At 38.3% G+C, this 18,552-nt stretch overlaps 1 protein-coding gene across 16 annotated transcripts in view; it reads left to right on the forward strand.

Annotated features, from left to right (window-relative positions):
* Positions 1-12,499, forward strand: part of RAP1GDS1 (Rap1 GTPase-GDP dissociation stimulator 1) — a 173,675-nt gene extending 161,176 nt beyond the window's left edge. For all 16 annotated transcript variants that reach the window (XM_001165560.7, XM_054683209.2, XM_016951900.4 and 13 more), the window contains 3 exons: positions 4,017-4,143; positions 6,705-6,833; positions 11,823-12,499. In XM_001165560.7, coding sequence (XP_001165560.4) covers positions 4,017-4,143; positions 6,705-6,833; positions 11,823-11,950 — 384 coding nt within the window. In that variant the 3' untranslated portion in view covers positions 11,951-12,499. The remainder of the gene's footprint in view (positions 1-4,016; positions 4,144-6,704; positions 6,834-11,822) is intronic.
* The last annotated feature ends 6,053 nt before the right edge of the window (positions 12,500-18,552 follow it).

The following is an 18,552-nucleotide window of genomic DNA, read 5'->3' on the forward strand; positions in this document are numbered from 1 at the left end:
ATTCATGGACACAAAAATATGTCCACAGGAAGATACATCCCAGCTTCTTAGAAACATCTGAATTTAGGAGCCAGAACTACTTAAATGCTATAATATTTAATAAATTTAAAGATTTTGAGGCTTTTCTTTTTGAATTTTTTTCATAGATCCCCCTTTCCCTCATCTAACCTCCCACTTCTCGCCCATCCCTGAAAAGAAGAGTTCAAATACCCATCACCACGCAGGTTCTTTGAATGATGAGAACTGTGGCATGGTACCCTTTTAGGAAAAGGTGGATGGGGGTGTGTGTAGCAGAAAACAACTTGAAATTATATAGGATTGTAACTTTATAGTTACATATTACAACTTTAGGATTACAATTCAATACCTTTACATATCTTTCCTACAATTGAGAGTATACTGCTGCTAAGCAGCCAAGGAGCCCTGATTCTCACACTTTAATGAGCAGAACTATAAAGTGTGTTAATTGCATGAGTTCTATGTCAGAGCTGTTATTTTCTAACTTAACCAGTGTTACAGTAGACATGACTGCTTTTGAGCAGCAGTTCAAGTTTGTTTCATCAAATTATAATCCCAAGAAATCTTCTACAAAGAAAGAGTTGCATAGGTAGATTAGTTATGGAAATAGTAATTATTTTTTTCTTTGCCTTTGAGATTCACAGCACACATTAATACTAAAGAAACCTCTTTAATTTTATTTTGAATCCACTGATTCCCAAACTGTTTGACCATGGATCCTTTCTGCAGGTGGCATCTGTTATTACACTGGACGTACTTTGGAAAAATGCTGTTCTAGAATAAGTTTTTAAAATAATTAAACACCAGGTTCAAATGTATTACATTCCTGTAGATCCTTAGCCAGCTGTGTGAATCACAGCTCTCTCCTTATGTTGTTCTTAAACTTTGAAGATCATACCCCACCCTGAATTCCGTCTTGGAGTTCAACCCTTCAAAAGTTTGCACTGACTCACAAGGTTTCATGCTGCTTAGTCATCTCAGCACTTTGCAGTGTATTCCTGTGCTGATGCTCTTAGGTAAAGTCACACCTTTCTTTGAAAGAGCGCCCTAGTCTGGGACTGCTGACCAACTAGTGGATCTTCCAATTATAGACATCAAAAATGTAAAGAGAAATATAGGTTGCCTTTATACCAGGAATATAAAAACTCCCTGCTATCAAAGCCAGCACTTTTCTTTAACCTTTAAGAGTAGAGAATTCTTTATCAGTTACCAGGCTAAAAACTTGTTTAAACAAATGTATTTAGTCATTTGCTCATTCATCCAACAAACATTTATTTAAATCCCGTACTGAAAAGGCTTTGATGATACAATCTTGAAAAAGAAAATTTTTGTTAAGTGGCTCACCAACTCAATGGCTATACCAACCGGCAGTCTTATAAAATTACCTCAAATCAAAGTCTATCTGAAAATATTCCGTTGTGATCAACATGATACAGTTTTCAACAGTCTTAACCTGGGTTGATTTCACTAATCAAGGGCAAATTGACTAAATGCTAAATAGATGAAATTGTTAGCATGGATAATTTGCCTTGGTTTTATATATACCAAAATTTAGCTTTCTATAAGAATAGAACTATGAAATAAAACATGTTTCAGACTGCATAAAGCATCTCCAGAATTTTTAAGAACAAAGACCCACTAATCAGCCAAACTGCCTAGGTTTTAGCCTTGGCTTTACCACTTATTTATTGTCTGAACTTGGGCAAATGACTTAATCTGAGCTTCATTTCCTCATCTATGTGAACAGGAGATGATATCTAGCTAATGAGATTTTCTGCAGGATAGAAATTTGCTAATATCTATAAGCTACTCAGTACAATGTCCAGCTTGTAGTTATTGCTCCATAAAGGGTTGCCGTCAATATTATTCTGTCACATGTGACGAATACAATGTTTTATCTATTTTTTAATCCCATATTCTATAAGGCAAAATGATTTCATAGAATAGCTATTCAATGAACATTTGTTGAAGTAGTTGGTGAGAGGGCAGAAATTTTTTTTTTTAATCATACTTTTAAGTTCTAGGGTACATGTGCACAACGTGCAGATTTGTTACATAGGTATACATGTGCCGTGTTGGTGTGCTGCACCCATTAACTCGTCATTTACATTAGGTATTTCTCCTAATGCTATCCCTCCCCGCTCCCCCCACCCCACGACAGGCCCCAGTGTGTGATGTTCCCCGGAGGGCAGAAATTTTAAAAAGGACTCAGGTATCTGTTCCGGAAAAGTGAGATGAAAGTATACCTGGCCAAAGAGAGGACACTGTTCATTTCTGATGTACACATTTCCTTAGTTCATTCCCTACTCTTCCTTCTACTACACTGGTCTTTTAAGTGTGATTAGAAACATAGAGGACAAAATGACAGTTCAAGCATCTTCCCTAAATGATTGCATATGTATCTGTTCATCTCTTATGGTCTTCTTTACTCAAGCTCTTTTGTGATTTTTATAAAATTTTTTACTAAGAATTCTGTATCTGTTTCAAATAAACTGTTGCTGAGTAAACAGTAAATTGGGGAGGTTAGAAAAAGCTTTCTAAAACAGATTGATGGGGAAAAATGTATTAGATGCCAGAACACAGCTACCATAAAAACTTAGTTCTTGGACTCTATTTAGCATGTTTGATCACTAAACAAGTTTGGGCTCAAAGCAAAGATACTTTCTAAAAATAGTTTTCTCAAAAAATTTTTATGAAATGGAAGCATAAAGCAAACCCTTTAAAAATATTTTAGCAAATTTGGAAAATATTTCCAACTACAATTAATTTTGAAGCTGACTCAGGCTTTTTAAAATGTCCAGACCTTCAAATTATTAAAAATAGTGAAAATAGAGAAAATTATTTTTAAAATATTTTATTATTGAGACCTCCTACTAAATCAGATTTAGTTCAAGAGTTCTAAGACAACGGAACCCTTGGTGGAATGAAGACCAAAATGGGTACTAGAAATAAAGGTGAACATTTTTTTTTTCATCTAACTTTTGCCAGATGGTCTTACGTGTTTTCTGTGTAATAACTTTGTAATAACAAAAACCTATGAGATATATACTTACATCATTCCAGTGACATGGAGATAGTACTGAGGTAAGAGAGGTTCAGTAATTTGCTCAGTCAGTGGGATTTATTGAATCCAGAGCTTGATGTCTCCTCTGCCATGGAGAGAAGACAGAGCTCTAAGCACCATGAGAAATGAGGGCAGATGGAGAATTTTAAGTTCTGCTCAGTCTTTTTGCATGTAATTCAGTTTTCATATTTGTAAGATTAAATCAAGGGGTAAAAAGTACTTAAAATTTTTTTATAAAAGCTTTACCTGGAACATCTGCAGAACAACTACCTGGCACTATCATGAAAATTTAAAAGCAACTTTTTTTTTTTAAGAGGCAGGTTCTCACTCTGTCACCCAGGCTGGAGTGCAGTGGTGTGATCATAGTTCACTGCAGCCTTGAGCTCCCTGGCTCAAGCAGTCTCCCACCTCAGCACCCTGAGTAGCTGGGACTGCAGATGTGTGCCACCATGACTGGCTAATTTTTTTATTTTTCATAGAGATGGGGTCTTGCTATGTTGCCAGGCTGGTCTCAAGTGATCCTCCTGTTTTGGCCTGTCAAAGCACTGGGATTACGTCCTGAGCCACCGTGCCCAGCTGAGAACTTTTTTAAATTCCAAGTTTTATTCTTGTTTGTCAATCCTGAGGTAGGTCAACATTTAAGGCAGTGGCATTTTTACTTCTTTGGCTTTGGTAGCTTCTAAGCCTTCTGTTTTTTAATATGAACTGCAGTGGTCTTTTCTACTTAGGCAATTTAAGTTGTCATCTTTTGATGAATGTATTTAAAGCTAAAAGCTTTTTCCTTTTCTTCTGTGGAGAAAAAAACTATGATTAAATCAAATGATTCATACAGGACACTGTCGCAAAACCACTCAACAATGAGTTGACTGATTTTAATGCATGTTCCTTATGTTTAAAATTAAAGTTTATAATTCTCTGATATTATTTATTGTAGGATGTAATTAAAACCATTGTGCAGAGTGGTGGCATCAAGCATCTAGTTACCATGGCAACTAGTGAACATGTAATAATGCAGAATGAAGCCCTTGTTGCTTTGGCATTAATAGCAGCTTTAGAATTGGGTAAGTACCCCAGTGACAAACTTATTTTCTTCTATTTTTGTCTTGGATGAAAGGAAGTATAGAAGTGGAGTTGAAGTCAGACAGAACCTTGACTGGAAGCATTTTGCTAGTGTCTGTACCGTTCTCTGAATCTATGGAAAATCATTCTATATATATTGTTACAGCTGTCCCCTTTGGCTGTGTTTTTGGTAACATTTTTAGGGCAATGCATTAAGGTAAGTTTAACTTTTAAATAATGTCTCAAGTTACAGCCACTTAGAGAATAGAGAAAACATTTTCAGCAGGCTTCACAGAGAAACCAAACAATATTTAGAATATGACAGCATATGAAGAGTCTGCTACTCTCCCAGTGACCCATACTTTCTCTTCCATCTCTGCTGGTTCTCTCTACTACTGATTCTTTCTTGCTGTTCTCCTTCTCCATCACCGTGACTTCTATTGCCTTACTCTAATGTCTTGTCTTCTGTGTTACCCTTCTGTGTATTTTGCATTCAGAACTCCCCCAAAGCAGAGACTAAATAATTTCATTAGTTTCAGTTTAACATAGCTTTTCTTTTTTTTTGAAACAGTCTTGCTTTGTCACCCAGGAGGCTGGAGTGCAGTGGCGCAATCTCAGCTCACTGCAACGTCCGCGTCCTGGGTTCAAGCAATTCTCGTGCCTCAGCCTCCTGAGTAGCTGGGATTACTGGTGCATGCCACTGTGCCTGACTAATTTTTGTATGTTTTGTAGAGACAGGGTTTCACCATGTTGGTCAGGCTGGTCTTGAACTCCTGACCTCAGGTGATCCACCCACCTCAGCCCTCCCAAAGTGCTGGGATTACAGGTGTGATCCACCATGCCCGGCCCTAATATAGCATTTCTGATGGGCAGAATTCATCACGAGAAGCTAATCCATAGGCATCTAGTTTATGAATAGCATAAGCTGGATGGCTTAGGAGCCAACCCAAGACAGTCAGCCAGGGATGGTGTAATAGAGTCACGTGGCCTGTGGTTAAGGCCTAAGGCTGCTTTACACAAAAGAGGACTTTACACTTAGTAGGGATGTCCTATCCAATTCAAAGCCATTTGGGTAAATACTGTTAACTGATAGCCTCTTAATTCCCACTGACAACTTATATCCATAATTCTCACACTGGGGCGAATGGACCCTCCAACCCCAATTCCAGGAAGAGGAAACACTCATGTGAGTATTTTTTTATGTGCATAGTTTGTAATGATCAAGTCAAGGTGTATAGGATATCTGTCTCCTTGAATGGTCTATTGTTGACTGGAAGCCTTACCAATAACAGTCAGTGAACATATATTTTGTATATGAATTATATACTATATTCTTATAATAAAGCCAGAGAAAAGAAAATGTTAAGAAAATTGTAGGGAAGAGAAAATATATTTACTATTTATTAAGTAGAAGTGGATTATCAAGAAGGTCTTGAATCCTTGTCTTCACACTGAGTAGGCTGAGGAAGGCGAAGAACAGAAGGGGCTTAGGCTTGCTCTCTCAGGGATGGCAGAAGAGAAGAAAATCCAGATATAAGTGGACCCACACAGTTCAAACTTATATTGTTCAAGGGTCAACTGTATATTCTTTGGTGAAATGCTGATTTTTGTCTTTTAACCATTTTTTTTTGACTGTTGAGTTTTGAGAGTTCTTTATATATTCTAAAAATTTTATAGTTCTATATTTTACATTTAAGTCTGTAATCCATTTTGAGTTAATATCGGTATAAGGTACGAGGTTTAGGTTAGGGTTCATTTTCTTTGTCCCATGGATGTCTAATTGTACTAGCACCTTTTGTTGAAAAGCTGTCTTTCCTCCACTGAACTGATTTTGTACCATTGTCAAAAGTCAGTTGAGCATATATGTGTGAGTCTATTTCTGGGTCTTCCATTCAGTGCCTTTGACATAAGTGCCTATGTTGCCACCAGTAATATGCTATCTTGATTACTGTAGCTATAGAGTAAGCCTTAATACTGGATGGAGGAATTCCTCACACTTTATTCTTCTTTATCAAGATGGTTTTAGCTATTTTAGGGCCTGTGGCTTTCCATATAAGTTTTAGTATAAGCTTGTCTATTTTCTACAGAAAATCTTGCTAGGATTTTGATTGAAATTCCATTGAGTCCTTATCTTTTATTTGTGGAGGAAATTATGTGATTTATAGGATTTGCTCCAAAATAATTTGAGATGGATGAGAGCAGGTGAATGAGAGAGATTGGCCATAATTCTGTAAGGTGATAAGTGCATAAGGTATATTATTATACCATCTTTTCTGATTTTGCATATGTTTAACATTTTCCATAATAAAAAGTTTAATTGTCTCATATTAAAAGAAATGTGTTAGTATTAAATAGTAAGCTTAAACACCTGAAGTGTCTACTAAAATCTAATTCTATTTACTCTTTTCACGTGGTCTGAATTTAATATTATTTTTCTAGGTCATTATTATTTATCAGTTCCATTTAGAAGGTTTCGTATGGTCAATTTCTTCAAAATGAAGCAGTGTTTATCCTGAGGATACTGGGTTCGTACACAGTAGATATACTTTGTTTTATTTTGTAGGCACTGCTGAGAAAGATCTAGAAAGTGCTAAACTTGTACAGATTTTACATAGACTGCTAGCAGATGAGAGAAGTGCTCCTGAAATCAAATATAATTCCATGGTCCTGATATGTGCTCTTATGGGATCTGGTAAGTATTCTTCTATCATTTGATGTCCATAAACATATGGTTCACATTAAATATTAAATGTAGAGTAATAGTAAATGATGGCTTTGGGTTTTAAAGCCATTAGAAATTAGTTTATGGAGGTTATAAGATAACTTTTTTCCCCTGTTACTGTAAACACTCATTTCTTCATGGTGATAACATTGAAAATCTTCTCTTCTAGCTGTCTTGAAATATACACTACATTGGTATTTTCTAGCCATCCAACTGTATAATAGATAGAATTACTTTTCACTGAAGACATTCCCAAAAGATTCTCACTACAATAGAAAGTATCATATAGCAAATCTAGACAACATTCAGTATTGCAAAATCAGTAAGTCTCATGAACCCTAAAATGTTATTTTATAGCAGGCACAGGTTCTGATTTTGTATGCCATAATATTAACTAAGGAATTTGTTTAGGAGGCCAGGCACGGTGGCTCATGCCTGTACTCCCAGCACTTTGGGAGGCTGAGGTGGTGGATCAGTTGAGGCCAGGAGTTCAAGACCAGCCTGGCGAACATGGTGAAACCCTGTCTCTACTAAAAACACAAAAATTAGCCGGGAGTGGTGGCACACGCCTGTAGTCCCAGCTACTCAGAAGGCTGAGGCAAGACAATTGCTTGAACCTGGAAGGCAGAGGTTGTAGCTGAGAGATTGTGCCACTGTACTTCCAGACTAGGCAACAAAACAAGACTCTGTCTCAAAAAAAAAAAAAAAAAAAAATTTTTTTCAACAAATCATTGGTATATCTTCTATGGACATTGGCATATCTTGGTATATGTTCTATGGACACCTGAAAAGAGTGTGTATTATGCAGTTATTGGGTACTGTTGTATAAATGTGAATTTGATTCTGTTGGTACTAGTGTCAAGTTTCCTTTATTCTTGCTGGTTTTGCAGTTAATTGTTCTGTCAATTGTCGAGAGGAAGGGTGTTGAAGTCTCCCACTATAACTGTAGATTTACCTATTTCTCCTTTCAGTTCTGTCAATTTTTGCTTAACATAATTTTCAGCTCTGTTGTTAAGTACCTACACCTTTAGGATTGCTGTGCTTTCTTGAGGGATTGACCCTTTTATCATTATATAATGTACCTCTCTCTGGTATTTTTCTTTGCTCTCGTCAACTTTATCTGACTTTAACATAGCTACTTCTGCTTGTTTTTTTATTATTACTATTTTATTTTCTTTCATGTGCCACTACAAGAAGCCATCCTACTTTCTTTTGAATAACATTCACATGATCTTTTCTCACTCTTTTAGTTTCAATCTGCTGTATTTGAAGTGAGTTTCCTGTATACAGCGCAAAGTTGTCATTTTCTAATCTATCTACCAGTCCCTTTTGTGTATTTAGACCATTTACATTTAATGGATGACTGATATGGCTTAAGTCTGCAATCTTATTTCTGTTTTCTCTTTGTCACATTTCTTCTTTATTTCTGACTTCCTATGGGTTAAACATTTTTTAATCATTTACATTTATTCTATATATATATATATATATATATATATATATATAATTTTTTTTTTTTGAGACAGAGTCTTGCTCTGTCACCCAGGCTGGAGTGCAGTGGCGTGATTTTGGCACACTGCAACTTCTTCCTCCGGGGTTCAAGTGATTCTCATGCCTCAGCCTCCCGAGTAGCTGGGATTACAGATGCCTGCCACATCACACCTGGCTAATTTTTGTATTTTTAGTACAGGCGGGGTTTCACTATGTTGCCCAGGCTGGTATTGAACTCCTGACCACCCGTCAGGGTGATCCACCCGCCTTGGCCTCCCAAAGTGCTGGGATTGCAGGTGTGAGCCACCACGCCCAGCCTCTCACGTATATCATTCTTAAATATTTCTTCTACATATATTTAGAATCACATTAGACAGTGTTACAACTTTTCTTTCAACCACCAAACATATTTCAGAAAACTCTTTGAAAGAGAAGGGAAGTCTATCATATTTACGCACATTTTTAGATTTCTTATTTTTGTTATAATCATTCCCTTTCTGTTGAGAGAACTTCCTTTAGCCATACTGCTAGCAACAGATTTTTAGCCAAAAAAAAATTTTTTTCATTCAAAATGAAAGGGAAATGACATTGTCAAATGACAGAAAATGGGTATAGGATTCTGGGTTCACAGTTCTTTTCTTTCTTTACTTGAAAACTATTGTGCCACTTTTTTCTAGCCTCCCTGGTTTCTGATGAGAAATCCATTGTGTTCTTATGTGTTTTATTCCCCTGTAAGTAAGGTGTCATTTTTGTCTCTCAAGACTTCTTTGCGTTTAGTATTCAGAAGTTTAACTATGATGTGTCTTGGCATGGATTTCTTTGGGTTTATCCTGTTTGAGTTTGCTCAGCTTCTTGAATTGATAGGTTTATGTCTTTTGCTAAATTTGAGAAGTTTTGACTGTTACTTCTTCAGGTACTTTTCAGCCCCATTCTATCCACTCTTTCCAGACCTTTGATGACACTAATGTGAGATCTGTAATTATAGTCTTGTAGGTCCCTGAGGTTTTGTTCTTTTTTACCCACAGATTATTTTCTTTCTGTTGTACAGACTGAGTAATTTCTATTGTTTTATCTTGGAAGTTCTCTGATTATTTCCCTTGTCCCCTCTATTCTGATGTTGAACCTGTTTTTATTTCAGTTATATATTTTAGTTAAAAATTTCCATTTGCTTCTTCTTTATATCTTTTATTTCCTTGCAGAGACTTTGAGTCTCTTCTATTTGTTTAGGCATTTTTAGAATTGTGGTAAAACATACAAAACATAAAATTTACTGTTTTAACCATTTTTAAGTATACAGTTTAATGGCATTAAGCACATTCACATTGCTGTGCAATCATCACCAGCATCCATCTCCAGAACCACCTTCATTTTCCCAAACTGAAACTCTGTACTCATTAACCAATAACTCCCCATTTACCCCTCCCCACAGCCTCTGGCAATCACCATTTATTTTGTGTCTCCATCATCTGACAACTCTAGGCACCACATATATGTGGAATAAGAAACTCCTGTCCTTTTTTGTCTAGCTTATTTTACTTAGGTCTTTAAGGCTTATCTGCATTGTAGGCGTGTCAGAATTTCATTTCCTTTTAAAGCTGAATAATTTTCCATCATATGTATATATCACATTTTGTTTATCCATTCATCAATCCGTGGACATTTGGGCCATTTCCACCTTTTGGCTTTTGTGAATAATGCTGCTGTGAACATTGGTATGCAAATATCTCTGAGCCTCTGCTTTTAATTATTTTTGATATATACTCAGAAGTGGAATTACTAGATCATATGGTCATTCAATGTTTAATTTTTTTATTAAATACTGTTTTTACTAATTAAATACTGTCATACTCTTTTTCACAGTGGCTGGACCATTGTACATTTCTACCAGCAGTACACATGGATTATCATTTCTCAACATCCTCACCAATATTTGCTGTGTTTTAGTAATGGCCAAACTAATGAGCGTGAGGTGGCATCTTACTGTGGTTTTTATTTGCGTTTCCCTAATGATTACTGATGGGAATCTTTTTATGTGTTTGTGGGCCATTTGTATATCTTCTTTGGAGAAATGTCTATTCAAGTCTTTGCCCATTTTTAGAATTGAAGGGTTTTGTTGTTGTTGTTGTTGTTGTTGTTGTTGAATTGTAAGATTTTTGTTTTTTTTGAGACGGAGTTTCGCGCTTGTTGCCCAGGCTGCAGTGCAATGGTGCGATCTCGGCTCACCGTAACCTCCATCTCCCAGGTTCAAGCTATTCTCCTGCCTCAGCCTCCTGAGTAGCTGGGATTACAGGCATGCACCACCACGCCCAGCTAATTTTGTATTTTTAGTAGAGATGGGGTTTCTCCATGTTGGTCAGGCTGGTCTCAAACTCCCAACCTCAGGTGATCCACCCACCTTGGCCTCCCAAAGTGCTGGGATAACAGGCGTGAGCCACCACGCCTGGCCCAAGTTGTAGGATTTTGTACCAGTACCCCACTATCTTGATTATTGTAGCTTTGTAGTGAGTTTTGATATCAGTTAGTATGAGAACTCCAGCTTTGTTCATTTTCAAGATTGTTTTGGAGATTTAGGGTCCCTTGAGATTCCATATGAATTTTAGGATGGATTTTTCTATTACTACTAAAAACACTGGTTCATTGGTTTATGTCAGTCATATCAAAATAAACACATCAGTTTCAGTAGTACTGATTACATTAAGCTTATTAGACTTCACTCATCCCATATAACAGTTCTCAGAGTCCTAACAGGAATCCTATATTTTCTTGTAATTGAAGTTAAATAGAGAAAGCAAGTCAGAAAGAAGAGGACAAAAAATCTAAAAGGGAGTCCAGTGTCACAGAAATTTGTTGAAGGATATGAAGTATAAACTTTTCTTTTGCCACAAAATTAATTTGAAACATATCCTAAGCTTTTTGGTAAGTCATTGGACTTCGTATTTGAACTGGTGATAGGGTTGTATGTAACCAAACCTTGAGATCATACAGTGAGCTGTGTTTAATTATAACTCATTATTGTAATTAATCTTACACTGTAGAACTTGACGTCTCGTTTTTCTTTTTAAAAATTGGGCAAGTAGCTGTGCAGCAAGTAGCTGTGCAGTGGCTCATGACTGTCATCCCAGCTACTTGGGAGACTGAGCAGGATGAATCCCTTGGGGCTAGGAGTTTGAGGCTGCAGTAAGCTGTGACCATGCCACTGTACTCAAACCTGGGCAGCAGAGCAAGTCCCCATCTTTAAAATTTTTTCCTTTAATTTAAAAAAAAGTAAAGTTTTTATGATTTTTTTAAATTATAATACATTTCTAAGAAAGACATTGCTAGGCTACTGCTATGTCTTTTTCCAGAATTGTTTATAGTTTTATAGCTTAGTCTTGTCAAAATAAACATTTTGGTATATGTTTTGGATAGACTGTATAATAATATTAGAACAACCTAACAGAATCATATCTGTATTTTTTTGTCTTCCAGAATGTCTACACAAGGAAGTACAGGATTTGGCTTTTCTAGATGTCGTATCCAAACTTCGCAGTCATGAGAACAAAAGTGTTGCCCAGCAGGCCTCTCTCACAGAGCAGAGACTTACTGTGGAAAGCTGAGAACTGCCCGATACATGGCATCATCCCATCTCTAATTTCCCCTCTGTCCTCCATCCAGCGGTTTCTTCCGCTTCATTCTCTACCATACCACTTGTGCATGCATGTGATGTTCTAATACCAATTGAAGAACCGCTGTAGGTACCTCCCTAATAAGATTTCTAAACCTATAGTTAGTGTGATCATGACTTTGTCAAAGGCAAGTCTCCACCCATAACCGTTCTCTTGTATTCCTGTTGCTTGAGCTACATTAAGTAGAATGTGCATGTTGTAGTCCTATGATGATGTAAACTTGGTACTACATAATGACTTGCTCCACACATGCAGTAAACTACATAATGATGTACTGGTAAACTAGAAACAAAGAATGCAGCAGGATCTGTCTAGCTTATTAAAGATGAAACTGAATTGGAAAAATAGCTCCATTTTTTGGTGCTTGGGAAGCACAGTGACCAAAAAAGTTGTATGGCTGCTTATTCATTAGTCTTTCCTACTAATGTCAAACCCATGGTACCTAGAGTTAAATAAAATTCCAATGCTCTTACTCTTTAACCTCTGGTTTCTCCTTTTTCCTTTTTAGACTATTGAAACTGCCACAAACTTGGCAAGACTTTCTGAGGTTTCTGATTCCATATTTAATTGACTATTATCAATAGCCTGATATTGAAAAACATGTGTAGTTTTCAGTGTGAAACTAAGGGGTTGAAGAATCACTATTACAATCCCTATTACAGAGCATTTCGGGTTTTGCCTGTATTTTAGATTCTGATACATATGCTGTTTCACTCAGGAACTACTTCTACCAGTTAATCAGCATTATCCAGCACTTGTCTTTAAAATTCATTTGGCGCTTGTTTGTTTTCAACTGAGGAAATTGAGTATAGTTCATTGAAGAATGGAATTTTTTTCTTTTCTTTTCTTTTTTTTTTTTTTTGCTGTTTTTCATCATTCAGCTAGAAAGTGAGAAGTTTTATCTTCCATAGTCCTTTTAAATCTTATGTTAGAACTAGCAGGACATAGGTGGAAAGATGAAGAAATAAGCTTGTCTAGACTAAAGAAAGGAAAGCAGGTTATAAAAGCCATAGTAGCCAGTCCAGTTCATTCTGCAGATGGCCCCATACCAATCGCTGTTAGAGTTTGCCACCTCCACTTTCCCACTGAGAACTGCAGGAATTTTAAAGGATATGAGAAAGTCAAGACTCAAGAGATGAGAAGACCCCCTTGGCGAAATATAGTGTACTCTTCACTGCCACTGCCACCACCAAATGGGTTTTTAGAGCTTTGAAACACAATCTTTGTAAATTAATCAAAACCTCCCTGTGACCCACCTGCCTTCTCCCCATACCCAAATTTGACCACTACTGGCCTAAAAGGCAAGATGGGCTTCGATATAGAAGGACTGCAAGACAGTAGAAAGGGCTGCCACGGAGGTGACAGTAGCTCCTTCCTCTCCAACATGTGATGCTACACATCTCTGTGGGTAATCTAAGTTGGACTTTTGACTCTAAAACAGCTATAATCCAAGAAAGTTAAATTCTAGTGGAGGTAAAGAATCTTGACTGATTGTTCCCTTTGATGTCCAAATAAGGGACTATTGTGAGTACGTATGCTACACTTACTGTAAGAATGATACTGTTTGTTGTCTTTCTCCTGGGCTGGATAGTGGACTATATTTTATTACAGGCTTTGAAAGACATCTGTAATGTTGCATATCTGTTCATATTAATAACTTAATAAATAGTATATGAAGCTATAATGGCATCATTTGGTTTGTTTGTATATTTTGTCTATATTTCCAGCTCCTAGAATAGGGCTTGCTATTGATGCTCAACAAATATTTGTTGACTGAATGAATGAATCCTGCATCCATGAAGTTTCCAGACTGCCTGAACTAATTCCCGAAAGATTGACTGACTGACTGATAGAAAGTTTGAGATTTGATAGTTTGTCTGACTTTAGGAAAAAATTTTAACAAAAGTATCCTAAAATCGTAAATGTGAGACAAGTTGCCATCTAGGCCAGCTGCCAGCCATCAATTTGCTAATATGCTAGGAACTCCTATCTCCAGCAAAATAAAGTGCAATTCAAAGTACTCATCATTGTATGGAAAGACCAGAAGGCTGTGCCCTTATCACAGGGGCTACCAAATTAGATGGTACACTGATGTGCCATTGCAGTGGATGGGAGAGTCTATAGACTGTACTCTCCTTTATCTCCTGCTACTAAATCTTAGTCCTAGAGGCCACTATTAAGTTAGTTTGCTACCCACTAAGAGTACATTCTAAGGGAGACAACAGGAGGGAAGAACAGCACAACAAAGCTTTAACTGTCAATCTTGAGCCAGTACTAGAACATAGATGAAAAGGGCAGGAATACAAGCAAAGAAGATGCCTGAGTGCAATGCACTAGAATATACCCCTTTCCCCCCAACCCCATTAGCAACTTGGAGTCATGCCAGCCCACCCACCTAGACCGTAACCTCACTGTGCTCAAAGCAAACACTAGCCCATAACCCAGTGTTTTCCATGATAAAAACATGTTTTGAGCATACTGTCTGATAAGAATGGAGACATAGAAGAAAACTTTTTCATCTAAAATGATTTCTTGAATGGAATAGAATGCAGTTCTCATATGCAAGCATTAGTCTGAAGTGTTCTGAAAAATGCTACATGTGAAGAATTCAAAAAGAAATGCTCTTTGTTATAATTAGGAGGCTTATTATCTAATTCTCTTGAACATACTGGGTGAGGATATCTAGACATTAAGACATTTAGGTGAGCATTACCCTTTGTATCCAGCTGTTACTGGAATCAGTAAGCTTAAAAGCCACTTAACATTAGGACACTGTAACATTTGTATTACACAAGTGTCTATTAAAAAGTATGTAATAATATTTGGGATGAATCTTTATAGCTGTAGCCAGGAAAACTGAGGTCTTTTTTCACAGGTGTGATCTCTAACTTTGCCTACATACATATAAATAATATGCCATGTAACTTCACTCTGTCGTCCAGGCTGGAGTGCAGTGGCACAATCTTGCTCACTGCAACCTCCGCTTTCCAGGTTCAAATGATTCTCCTGTCCCAGCCTCCCAAGTAGCTGGGATTACAGGCATGCGCTCTGACGCCTGGTTAATTTTTGTATTTTTAGTGGAGACAGGGTTTTACCATGTTGACCAGGCTGGTCTTGAACTCCTGACCTCAAGTGATCCACCCGCCTCAGCCTCCCAAAGTGTTGGGATTACAGGCGTACGTTTTATAGGTGTGTCTGACTCAAGTTATGTACTTTAAAAGGGTGATATAGTGCGAAGAGTGTGGTCTTTGGATACTGTCTAATCTATAGTCATATCCTGGGTCTATTACATACTAGCTGTGTGACCATAGCCAAGTTACTTAAACTCTTTGGGCCTGATTTCTCAATATGACAAGTTTAATAATCCCTACTTCCCTTAGGATTTTCATGACAATTGAAACTTTTAGACGTTCAAGACAAGGTGAGATGGAATTGTGATATCTTAGGGCCTAACCCATATACTCCTCTCTCACTGCTGCAGGATTCCCAACTAAAAGGATTCAAAAAGCAACCCCCAAACAGCAGACAGTATGCCTATTAATAGTTTGTAATGTAGAAACAAAATGGCTCACACCTGTAATCCCAACATTTTGGGAGGCTGAGGCATGTAGGTCACTTGAGGTCAGGAGTTCAAGACCAGCTTGGTCAACATGGTAAAACCCTGTCTCCACTAAAAATACAAAAATTAACCAGGCATCAGGGTGCACACCTGTAATCCCAGCTACTTGGGAGGCTGGGACAGGAGAATCCCTTGAACCTGGAAAGCAGAGGTTGCAGTGAGCCGAGATCGTGCCACTGCACTCCAACCTGGATGACAGAGTGAGAGTCTGTCCCAAAATAAAAATAAAATTTTTAATGAAATTGAGCTTTTTAGCTGTAGCCACGGAGATTCTCCCTAACACTTTGAAAATGGACAATACACATCTGTCTCCTATTTATAACCCTAGACAGGAACTTAATATGATGACAATTCATTTTTATATATTGGAACCAAATTATCAAACAAAACTTAAGCCAGGTAGGTACTGCTGCCTGCGGTTCTTCTGACCTTTGCTCTCTTGGTCTGGTGGTTTTCTCTGGTCCACCAGCAGGAGGACCAGAGAAGGTCAGCACCTCTGACCTTGACTTCCCTTCAGGGAGGTTCTGCTCAGCATCTTGGTGCTTAGTTCCTTGATGTCTAGCATAGGCATGTCAGACAGATACCTAAAACACTTAGAACTTAGGAAGGAAGGGATGATTGATTACAATTCTAAGATGATATGAGGAAATATTAACCAGAGGAGCTTTGACTTCAGACCCATCTTTGGAGGAACCCAAAATAGTTCCTAATTTCGGCTAAAGCCAACTATCAGTAGGTAGACAGTTCCGTTGCCCCACCCTCCCTTTTCTCAAGTTTCCAGAATGCAACCCACTCTCTACCATGCCTCTCCTACCATGACTTCCTTTTTTGTGTAGGTAAGAAAAGTAGAAGAGGTGTTAATGAATCATATTCTGCTCTTTTCACCCACACAGCCTCATCCCCTAGTACCCAGCAGAAGTTAGAGGAAGTAACACAGAGTGTCCATGTAGATTCATCATATCCCAAAGTAATAACTATTAATTCCTTTGCTTCCCACTCGCCTATTTCTTGTCCTCTTGTTACCCTATCACGATTGTGAAACACAGTGACTTCCCCTAAGCCACAACAAGTGAGAACAAGATGTTCACTGACCTAAGAAAACCATCTGACAAAAATTCATTTCCTGTTAATGAGAGAACGGCCTCGCATTTGTGTTATAATATGATCTGACAGTTAGTTCATAGAAAGCATGCTTTGTTATACCTGTGCCTAATGTCTGATGCAAAGCTTCAGAATGACCTTCTGGCATGCTTGCCCACAGCAGTTGCCCAGAGTGTATTTACATGGTTGAAGCATTGTGCCATGTGTAGCTATATCCCTTTTTCCCCCCACTTAAGAATTTCTCACGTTACTAACAACTCAAGTTTTTATAAACCTCTTTTTTAATGGCTGCATATTTTTTGTTCTTTGTTGTGTTCTTTGTGGTTTTGAGATGAGGTCTTGCACAGGCTGGAGTGCAGTGGCGCGATCTTGGCTCACCACAGCTGCAACCTGCTGGGCTCAACTGATACACCTCAGCTTCCCTAGTAGCTGGGACCACAGGCATCACTACTATGCCCGGCTACTTTTTTTTTTTTTTTTAATGTTGCAGAGATGAAGTCTTGCTTTGTTGCAGGCTAGCCTTGAATTTCCAGACTCAAGCGATCCTCCCAAAGTGCTGGAATTATAGGCATGAGCCACCATACCCCCATGTTCTTTAATTATATGGCTGTACCAGAATCTTACTTAACCTTTTCCTGCATCTAGACATTCAAGATATATTCTGAGTTTTAAAAAACAAACCCCAAATGCTAGGTTGTGTGTGTTTTCAGATGCTAGGGTAGTTCCTCAATTAAAAACTATCTGACTTGCCAGTCCCTCTATTTTCTGCCCCTAATTCTTAAATCGAAGCCCCAATCCTTTCTTCCTCAGGGATCCTGATCAAATTTCTCAGTGAGGCAGAGCTGCCCTGCCCAGCCTCTGTGCAACCCTTCCTGATGCACCCTTACTTTTCATCACCTCTTGAACACTCTGCTCCAACCAAGCCCTCCCCACTCTCCCGAGGGAACCCACAACAGCACCTCCTCCTGGGCATCCAAGCGTTACATCACTTACACCCACCCAACATCTACCACCGCCCCGTTACCAAATGTATCAGAGTGGGTTCAGAGTGTATCAGAAGAGGTATAGAGCATACCTACAAGTACCTATGGAACTGATGTTTAGCTGATTGGAGTCTAATCACCTCTTAGCACTGCCATCAACTGCTAGCAACATATTTGCGCCTCTAAACAAACCTGTGAACCACCACTCTGATTTCTTCCAAGCTGATCAACACTCTCCAGGCACCACTCACATGGAGAGGGGAGGGAAGGAGTGGAGGGCCTCTTCTTCCACAAGAGTCATCATTAAACACTTTTCATGCTCTTCATGATTCTATCATCTGGCCAATCTGTTTCTTCCTCTATAGACTAGGGATGGCAAACAAACTAGGGGCCCTCACACATGTTGTTTGGGCCACATGGTTGTTGTTTTTTGTTTTGTTTTGTTTTGAGATGGAGTCTTGTTCTGTCGCCCAGGCTGGAGTGCAGTGGTGCCATCTCAGCTCGCTGCAAGCTCCGCTTCCCGGGTTCACGCCATTCTCCTGCCTCAGCCTCCTGAGTAGCTGGGACTACAGGCGCCCGCCACCACGCCCAGCTAATTTTTTGTATTTTTAGTAGAGACATGGTTTTACCGTGTTAGCCAGGATGGTCTCAATCTCCTGACCTTGTGATCCGCCTGCCTCAGCCTCCCAAAGTGCTGGGATTACAGGCGTGAGTCACCGCGTCCGGTCTGGTATTTTAAAAAAAAAAAAAAAAGGAAGAAGAAAAGGAGAAAAAACGAATAGCTTTAAACATTTAAAATGTAAGTGATTTTGCATAAAAATCCATTTCTC

Source organism: Pan troglodytes, chromosome 3, assembly GCF_028858775.2.
Source record: "Pan troglodytes isolate AG18354 chromosome 3, NHGRI_mPanTro3-v2.0_pri, whole genome shotgun sequence".
NCBI lineage: Eukaryota > Metazoa > Chordata > Mammalia > Primates > Hominidae > Pan > Pan troglodytes.